The sequence below is a fragment of the Hyalella azteca genome, unplaced genomic scaffold (assembly GCF_000764305.2).
Source record: "Hyalella azteca isolate HAZT.00-mixed unplaced genomic scaffold, Hazt_2.0.2 contig6976, whole genome shotgun sequence".
In the NCBI taxonomy this organism is placed as follows: domain Eukaryota; kingdom Metazoa; phylum Arthropoda; class Malacostraca; order Amphipoda; family Hyalellidae; genus Hyalella; species Hyalella azteca.
In genome coordinates, this window is record NW_025937115.1 from 3716 (window position 1) to 13973 (window position 10258).

Here is a 10258-nt window from a genome sequence, read left to right on the forward strand (position 1 = left end):
TTATCAAGACTATGTTTTTGATAATATGTATTTTTAAATATTTAATAGATTTGAATAGGGCTTATATTGGTTGTAGAGGATATTGTATATGGAAATTTGGTAGCTTAGCCCCGAATTTTAAATAATATTCAACATCAAAAAAATCCACCAAGCTTCTCGTATCTGTGAGTACATTTTCTACTTTCATTTTCTAAATAGAAGAATGACTAAAAAAATGTTTGCTATCCATAAACGTTGAAAATATTACACCAAAATATTTACCTTAATATATAAAATATTAAGCCAAAATAGAACTTGAGTTTCATTTTCTCTCCTATAAAATATCGTGTCCCTCTTTTTGAAGTAAAGAGGCAATGATAATGTCTTCCTTAAAGAATACCAAAAATTAACGAGGGTTTTTATGTCATTTCTATAGTGCCATACCTTCGAGTGGCAAAATATATCGTTCAAAATTCCTTGCTTGAGAGATATAAACTTAGAATCTCTGACTCCATTTTGCGAAAATTTTAGTGACAGTACACATACAAACATGAATGAGATTGTGAGTGTGTAGAATGTAATTTACACTCAAATGTCACAAGTTTCTGCAGTACATATCTGTACATATTTTTGAAATTCGCAATTAGACAAACTAAAAATGATTTTCGAAGCAGTTGCATTCTGTATCTCCGGGTAGACATTAATGTCTGTCTATGCCATCTATAAACTAAGTTGCTCGTGTTTGAATAAAACTCCTCAGCGATCAAGAGTCCACTCAATGAAAACGAGCAGCAATTTTATAACAGAATCGATTGTTTGTAAAATTAAAGAAGCCTTCGTAGAATTTTAAAAGTTTTGTTTTCGCACGTACTCGAAGTTCAGAGTGCAAGAGTGTGCACTGCAGGAGAGCAAAAGGTTGGATCACGTTCGTATGTGATGAATGTTATGCAAAAACTTCTGATCAGAATCACAAGCGAAGAAAGATCCAAGGATAACGGCCATCGCTAAGCTTGGCTCAATAATACTTTAGAATGCAGTGTGGTCCAACACACCTGCGTCGTGCGGATCGCTTTTCATTGAGCCATGGAAAAAAGAGCAAGCGAGAGCCATCAGATAAGACCAGCGTCAATACTGATGAGATGCGAACTGGACGTATGGAAATGCATGAGATGATATCGATGAACTGAGTTTCACGTGATGTCCCTTCACCTCGGGCTCCTGACTCGCAGGTCCCTTCCAGGGTTCACATTAATCAGGAGTTCACATTCTTACTTACCTTCAGAGGTTCGCTTCCAGGCATTCACCAGTTCACTGGCTACGAGGACTAAAAGTTGTATTAATTCATCACTTTAAAACAGAATGCTATGATTTTTAAGATCAGTAGTTTACATTTTACTTGCAAAGAATAATCACTTATGAAATAACTGCCTTTTTTCGTGTATTCACGAGTTTAGGGATTATTAAAGAATTCCTCTACTTAAACTGTAGTAGGTGATCTCGATCTCGTTCTCTTTAAAACCGTTTCGCTTAATAGTGTTGCCACAAGAAACTAATTTCAAGTTAGGACAAACTCATTCCGACCAACATTAACACGCAAGTCTCATTTAACCTTCGTTTAGGAATAAAAAAATTGTTAATTAATACGATTCATGCATGCAAAATAGAACAAACATTCAATTGTTTATTCAGAATTCCCCTCCCCCTTCGATCCGTTTCGTGATACCTCCACCATTTGGCTATTAAGAATGAAATTTCAGTCCCATTTAATATCCCGATATGATTAATATCCTAAATGCGCGAATATGCGGCTGAATATCCCCTGCATATTTAAGGCGCAGTGTTCATAAAAAATTAGATCAGCTAGTACTCACTGAAGTGAGTGACCGAGAGCGCATTTTATCGTCCACCCATGAAGTCACGGACAGACGGATGGACGGACATGACGAGCACAATAGCATCTTTTTTCCACAAATGAGAAAATGCGCTAAAAAGAAAGAAAGAAAGAAATCGAAAAAATTATTCCTAGATAAAAATAGATGAATCCAATGTATTAAAAATATCATCCCCATGCAATTCCGAAAATGTATGTTCAAAGCTTGAGAATATCATATCGACCTTATAATTTCATTTAAAGGCAATAAACAAACGCCTATTCACTACTTTAATCAAGCCACGAGAAAAATAATAGGCGGTGACAATAGAGCTAATCTTGAAAAACCATCAGAGCGGTGGTCGAAAAATTGTCAGGCGTATTTTTCAGGGGGCGATGTTAAGGTGTTACAGACGACGACCATTATAAACGTCATGTCCAGTCTACCCTCGGGCTGAGGTATAACAGAGTTACGGACCTCTCATCCCGCGATGACACGGCGGTAAAGTCTTCATTGAAAGCGGTGCTCGCTTTACCATGACATGGGCCCTGGCTGTATACGTTTTTCTGCAAAAGGCAGGCCAATATTAGAGTTCAAAGAAAGATTAGCACCTAAAAATCAGCAGGCTGGTGACCAGCTCCGCTCAAAATGGCCTGCAGCTTTGAAATTTGTTGTGGTTGCAACTTTAGCATGTGCCGGCAGTAGTAAGAAGTTTATTTCGTGTAGACCAGAATCGAATTACTCGAGATAACTCTAAACGCATCAAAATATAATAAATAATTTAAACTCATCACTTGAAAAATCTGCATTAGTAAAAGGTTAAATAATTTTATATGTAACTTAGAGGCAATCTTCAGCGAATAATCTAATACTATTAGGTACTAATTCCATTGTTAAAAGCACAAAATAATAGTATTTAAGGTTTTCCTGTCGACGATTTCAAAACTTAAAAACCAATTCATTCGATAGCAGTTCTAGCAAAAATACCGCTTATTTGCGAACCCTGATCATAAATAACATGAAAGTGCATGCATGGTGCCACTGGCAGCTACACATCATTTGTCAAAGAAGCAAGTAAATTGCTATGCACTGACAATAGAAGAAACAACCTAGGGCCAAAAGATGACGTGTGTCGTTCATATTTCTTCCGTGGTATCTGCACGCACCTTCCACGCAATGTCACGAGGTGTCACGCACGAACACCTAAAACACATATTCATATTTACCGAGCTTGTCTAGCCCCACTTCCTAGCACTATTAATTATAGCCGAATAATCTGAAGAAAGCCTTTAATTTACATTATTTAATAATTATTCAGGCAGCAGTCATAAATTGTTACTTCTAAGTACAGAAACTTCATGCATTTTTGTGAATCAAGTTACCGTAGTTTACCCCGTGTATATCCAAAGACCTTTCATTTGTTTAAATGTAGGCTTGGTGCATGAAATGCATAGCTAATTTATGATGCATTGTACGTCACGTGTGCATGACTAATGATAAAAAAATTTTCTTATTTATTTTCCCAGCATATTATTACGTCGGATGTGTCAAAGATTACTTCTTGAACATATGACAGATTGATGGAAATTCTAGGAACTTCACCTACTCACGTAGGAAAGGGCTGGGCATTCAACTTATGCGTGACACTCACGCACGTAAAGAAAATATTCATGTAAACTAACTTCAATATTACGCGGCGTTCAATGTTATTGAACTAGCAACAAATTCATCCAACACTTAGACTTTCAATTATTCATATCATTCCTGGTAAATTATTTCAAAATATACTCAGAAAATATATAATCCAATCGTCCTCTAAGAATCTGACTAAGATGCACCAGACATCCAGGATCAGCCTAAATTTGCATTAATTTTTTTAATCTAACTAAGGGAAATTAACGATAAAAAATAACAAATAAACGTATCGATTCCAGCCAGTCTCAGGCTGAAAGTTAAAGCGATTCCGTCAACTTCAGCAAGTCTGAGTCGCTGGAAAGTATGACAATATACTCAGAATCGTTGCTCTCGAGTACGATGTGATGCGTTCGTATGATGCAGAGGCCGATAGAGTAGCATGACCTGCAGTGAAATCTCGATAAAAGTTACGTAATTAGTTTACACGCACTAACGCGACGGAGGAACGCCACTAGGTATTAATTTCGAGAAGAACTTTTAAAAATTCTTGCCGATACACACGAGAGGCTCGGTCCTGATAAATTGGGAGCTTTGAAATACGCCTGAGGCCTCGTCCGTTGACCCTATGAGCTTTTGTTCCCTATAGATTTTTCCTCCCTTCCCGACATCGAAACCCAAGAATAAATTCATGAAAGCAGCGCTTACATTCATCACTGGTTGGATGAATCATTTTTCAGATTAATCGCTTCACATATGAGATTTGGAAGGCGGTCTTCTCACAGGACAGCATCAACCACAACACCAAGTAAAGTTTGCGGGTCATAAATTAAAGGCAAAATAATAGAAGCAATCTGCACACTAATGACAACTGATCTATTTCCATTGAGATTGAAGTAAGTAGCATATGCCGAACTATGCGCAGATTACAGATGGATGACAGTTCCTAGAGGCTGATACCCTAATCGGAAACAACAATTTGGTCGGCGATCGTGCGTATCGATCTTCCTGACAAATGCTCCAATTGCAATTAATTCTTGACCACAACACTGTGCCTTTCATTTGGCGTTCTTCTGTCGGCGTGGATTGTGGGTACTCTTGCATCCCCGAACTCAACGCAATGTAACCTCTTGAATAATGGGTCTGGTTTTCGAAACGAGGGGCCATTATTCAATCTTATGGTACAGACATATCAATAGTAATCTATTTTGACTAATTAATAATAATCACATCCTGATTTTTAAATTAGCAGTTTATAAATAGCATGGCGCTGTAGGTTATTTTCGAGCATCGATGTCAGCTCCATTATAATATATTATGCTAATTAAGCAGTAACTGTTTCAGGTCCACGACTGACTTATGTCTCGGAAAGCTGTTTCCAAAGCTGTCATGGACTTCTAAATTAACTTATACTAATTTGAAAGCATTATCAACATTGCAATTATGATATGTGTAGTTATTCCTGATATTTAGTGATATGGAGTTAAATACCATGATATGAATTGATGTGCTTTGATATGCCGAGATAAATGCCGTTATGCATGTAGTGACATGCAGTGAAATGCCGTAATGTGCAGTGTCGTTCACGGGAACCTATTTCAAGGTAGCAATTCGTTATATTTTCAAGATTTGAATGAAACATTGTTAGCCTCATGAAATCTGTCAATAAAGTCCAGCATAGAATAACTGCTTAGTTGAATTTTTATTACGAGTAGTTGGGCATGATTTTAATTCAATGATATTAAATTTTTCTTCGTTAGAGCTCTCTCGATTACGAAAGCTTGCCACGGGATTACTTGCCACCCAATTTTTCGTTTGGTTTACAAGAATTCGATAAATTTTTGACATTCAATTCACGTGAGCAATGTGATTGTCTCTTGCGGCGGGTAATTGGAGGCTTTCTTTGTTGAATCACACGAACTCGGACAATTATTGGCAGGCATGAAGGCTTGTGGGGTAACATGACTCTGAAGTCTTCGCTTGTGACGCTGGTCAGACAAAACGTCTCATCAATTCCCAGCAGGAAAAAAGACTAGCCTGCATGCCCGCATCTAATTTAATCTACATATTCATTATTGAGTTGGATGCTGACACTACCCGCTCCTAAAGAAATTCCATTTCATTTTCCGTCAGAGTGATCGAAGTTTCTACGTCGAAATAAAATATATGTTGGTGTATTCATTTTCGCCCAAGCTTGTCTTGAGACTCGTTTTCTATCCGCATATCGTTGAGCCCCAAGCGCAGAGCATTCCAGTTCTGGTAACCTGAACCTCACTTATCAACCTGGACTGATTGTCCTTATATGTCACGTCAGTCAGAGCGAGAGAAGTCGACCCCGAAGGGTTTTCACCAAGCACCGGTAATTCATTGGTGCCCAAGAACGGTGAGTCGGTGGTTACACTAGACGCGTGATGTGATGGTTCGAGTGATAGCTTGCGGTTCAGGTCACGGGGCGTGGACCGCAGGTTACAGGCTGCAGGTGTTCGAGGCGCAGGTCACTAGAGTCAGTCGGCTGAGCGAGCAACCGCCAGTCTGGCTCTCCGACTCCTGCAGCACACACACTCGATCAGGAGCCGAGCTTGCGCAGGTGAGAGACTGGCTCGCCGGGCAACAGGGAAAGCTTTTCATTCCCATCCGGTGAACATCTGGTCGACATTTCAAGCTTTGGACATTATTTCGCTCAGTGATTTTGGCGTGTTTTGTGCCCAGCGACGTAAGGGAGTCGTGCAGTATTGTAGTGAGGAAATAAATTACTGAAATATTTCTTATAGGCTACAAGCTAATGAAAAACAAGTGACAAAATCTACAAAACCTGAACCTGCGATCATAATGGAGCTTTCCAGTGAAAATATTGGTGGACATATAATTCGGGAGACGGAGCTCCCGCTTCCTCCAAAAGATTCGAGTCATGTTGCTCTGAGCGGATCGTCTCAAGCAAATGCGAGTGAGCCCGAGATCACGACTTTCAGGAGACGGAAAAGAAGCTACGACAGTTGTGATAGTGACTCGGATGATGGCAGCAACAAATGCTTAAAACTGGATTACGACTCAGACTCCGTGGGGAATTGTCTCGTAAAAGTAAGCGATCGGAAGTTCGACAGCTACGCCGGGCTTTCGAGCGCTCAAAGGTGGAAAGGTAAATACCAGTTTCTAACATCTTACAGTCTGCGGCCGCGACAAAGGTTGAGGAAATGCTGGAGCGAAGGAGATGCTGACATAGTATCAAATAGCGGGTCACGAAAGGGCAGTCGTTGTCGGATGGCAAATCGAGTCACTTTGTCAAAGTATCGACGAAACACAGCCAATGCGCGAGAGCGAGAACGAATGCGCGAAATTAATTCCGCTTTCACCACCTTGAGAGGAGTGCTGCCTAGGTTTGCTACCGCTCAGATGGCATCAATGACAAAAATTACGACGTTGCAGCTGGCCTCGTCGTACATCCGAGCGCTCTCAAACATGCTAAAGGAGTCCGAGAAAGATAATCTGATGAATGATGGCACGCATCAGAAGACCTCAGCATCATCATCAGTTGGCCGACCAAATTTGGCCCCACACGAGTTCAACAATAACACCAGTTTATCAAACATGAATTTTGAGTCAGAAGATAAAAAAAACAGCGCTTGGGATGTGAAATTCGAGTCAAAAGAGAACACCAGCTGCAGCGATGAGGCAGCAGCCGGGGCGGACTTTTCTTTGGACACATTCTTGGCTAGAGAAGCGGCCGATGCCTCGTCCTGCGCTGTAGCCGGACCCCGGCTACAGCCAAACTCCGACGATCAGCAACATAACGACGAAGAAATTATCTTGTGGAACGACATAAGCTCTGATCAAAACTTCAACTGGGATTCAAATTAACAGGTATAAATCAGATTGAAATAACATAAAATTTCAACTATAAATAATAAAATGAAATTATAAGTTACGTAACAGAATAACAAAAAAATCTATATATATATATATATCTTTGAACACCAAGGATTGGATTATATTTACCGTTCATAATTTTATGAGAATTAATATACTAACACTTGTGGATGCTCTGTTGTTTCATTTAGCCACAGATAAGTTTTGTTGCTCAAGCCATTTGATAATTAATTGATCATGCGTCAAATTTTTTCGGCAATAAATTTTTGAGAAAACTTAATTTTCTTAAGAAAAACCTATAAATAATTATTGTTTTAGCCCAGTTTCGGAATAATGATTAGCTAAAAAGTGTGTGCACGGTGCACTTTGAACGGGGCTTATTGATCGTGAAAGAATATGCCACAAAATTCTAACCAATGTGGAAACTAATGCAGAAGAAATCCGGAAGCGGACTGAGAAATAAAGATAAATTTAGCAGCCGGCTCGAAAAATCACAATATGTTCTACTCTTCACTCGTTTTCTTTAACGCATAAATGGAACGAACAGAAAACGCGTATCAACTCCTGTCAGATTTGAATTCTATATTTATCTAGAGATTGCAGAAAATTTTATTTGAAATTATTTTGGAATATTTTTCTGATCCCTCTAGGTGACGTCGATGCCAGCGAAAGTTCAGTGGATGTTGGAAGCCCTCCACCACTCCTCCAGGATGGATGGATGGATGGATGGATGATCTCGCAGTGTGATGGCAACGTTCATTTACTATTTAATATGATGCGTTATGCATGAAATAAGAATAGAAATTATTTATTTTCTGAGCTTAGGTAAACTTCCTTATAATTTTTCTAAAACTAAAGCGAAATTCGAAGTCTTTCGCAGTTCGAGGGGAGTCCATTCATGTATACAACGTGAATGCAAATGAATGCATTCATGTATATTATATTTTATCCAATTGGTCTATTTAGAGCGACAATAATTGTATACATTATTAACGACTACTGTGTTAAATATTGTTGAATTTTGCGTAAAGTGTCTCATTCGCGGGTCCTAATTTATCATGAATGTAACTGAGTACCGCAGAGCATAGATGGTTATTACGTCTTAATAGAAAACGCTGGGCTGAATTGACTCTAGTCCATGGAAATAAGTGATCTTCTTAATGAATTTCAATGAATTAGCAATTCGTTCTAGGATAGACTACTTTGTCGTCGTACCTCTTATAAGCCTCCAAATATTCCATGGTCAATTTAAAGCAAGTAAATTTCGTGAGAATTTATAATGTATGCATCGAATTTCTATTTAATATTAATGTTTTGTTATATAGTGTTGAATACTCTGTCATACATTGTGATATTAACTCAAGTTCTAAAATTTTCAGTCATAAAATTGCTGAGAAAATTTGCATAAGCTTGACGTGCATAAATTCCGTCGCACTTAAAATCTTTTGGATCATTTAGTGAATTTTCCATAATTCATTTTACAAATTCTGATTTCTTCTGTTCCATTTTTTAACCATGCTTGATAGTTTCATTACAATAAAATAATTTGTGAGAAATTACTATTCGTATTTTTTATTTATACCCCTTGTCCATGATAATGTAACCTCTCGGGAGACTTCCATTATGTACTTTAGTTCGGCTGTATTAATCTCTTATTATTCGGGAATCTCAGTAACAGAATTCACAACTGGACTCATATACGTAATTAAAGTAAGAGACGGATTGTGTCTTACGAAGCGCACGGACTTTGCTTAAAAAATTAAATCGAATGCAAAATTTCACGCCAGTGTCCATCAGTGGAAAATCTTATATTTATTTCAAGAGAACAGTAAAGCAGTGAAGGAAATCAAGCAAAGCTCACAAGAACCATTCACAGACACAACAATTTGAAAAGCTGAAGATTATGAGTAACTGCGGTGCGATATTAGGAGCAGCACGACCTTCACTAATTACAACTTTCCTGTGAAGATGTACAGCGGTTTAATAATACCCAGGTAATAAGTACATGAGTCGCAAGAGCGCTTCAATACCTCGACTGTTCACCACACACGTCAAGCGCGAAGGGCCACCGGCGACAAAAGCTAGCTAATAATTTAATTCAAATGAACGGTTATTGACACTATAATTGAATCGAGCACAATAGATTTTTAGTTTATTGCAGTTTAAAATTCATGAACCTGTAGTCGACCTTAACTGAGCATGTAGCACGGCTAGCTAAGTTGCTCTCATAGACATTCTTCACAAACTGCTGCTTGAGAACCGTCTAAATCAGAACGCACAAACTCAACCTCCAATTATAAGAGCTTTAAATCAAGTTCGTACCATGAGAGTGAAGAAAACGGAGCTGAGCCCGCGAGTCTTGCAAATGATGTCTTCATAGGTACAATTGTTTTCTGGCATAAATGAAGGATGATACTGTGTAATGAAGCAGGGTGTTGGGTCGTTACTCTCCGAGCCGCATCTGAAATGAGCTACTCGGTACATAGTGAGAACTTGGGTATAGAAAAAAACCCGAGATATACAGTCGACTTCTAGTGAACGGGAAAACTGAGGTAATAGAGCCAGTAAAATATCCTTGAATTCAGGCTGAATCATCCTGGTGATGGCATGAAATTTGCTTCTAAGAAAAGCATACTCCACAAAGTTGAAGGCCAATTCATCACGTTTTTCTTGGTGTTTTTTTTTATCCAATATATCTGTGCGTCTCCTGCGCTGTGAGGAAAGCATACGAAACTAGAGCTCCGTTCATGTTGGCGTCGGCTCAGCTTAATTGTAAATTGTCTAATTTGTGACGAATTTTAGTGCCTGTAACCCAGTACCGGAGTAGATTATCAATTTAGAAGCTCATTTAGTGATATTAACCAACAGGATCGCATGCCCTTAGCATTCGCCATAGAGCTAATAATTGTACT

General features: G+C 38.7%; 1 protein-coding gene across 1 annotated transcript; it reads left to right on the forward strand.

Moving 5' to 3' along the window:
- Positions 1–6008: 6008 nt before the first annotated feature.
- Positions 6009–8904, forward strand: LOC108672694. The gene is made up of 2 exons (XM_018160405.2): positions 6009–7340; positions 7997–8904. The coding sequence occupies exon 1, from the start codon at positions 6312–6314 to the stop codon at positions 7335–7337; it is 1026 nt and encodes a 341-aa protein (XP_018015894.1). The 5' UTR covers positions 6009–6311; the 3' UTR covers positions 7338–7340; positions 7997–8904.
- The last annotated feature ends 1354 nt before the right edge of the window (positions 8905–10258 follow it).

Bases quoted from the DNA above. Each gene is read 5' to 3' on its own strand.
- LOC108672694 (XM_018160405.2), top strand. From the start codon at position 6,312: ATGGAGCTTTCCAGTGAAAATATTGGTGGACATATAATTCGGGAGACG.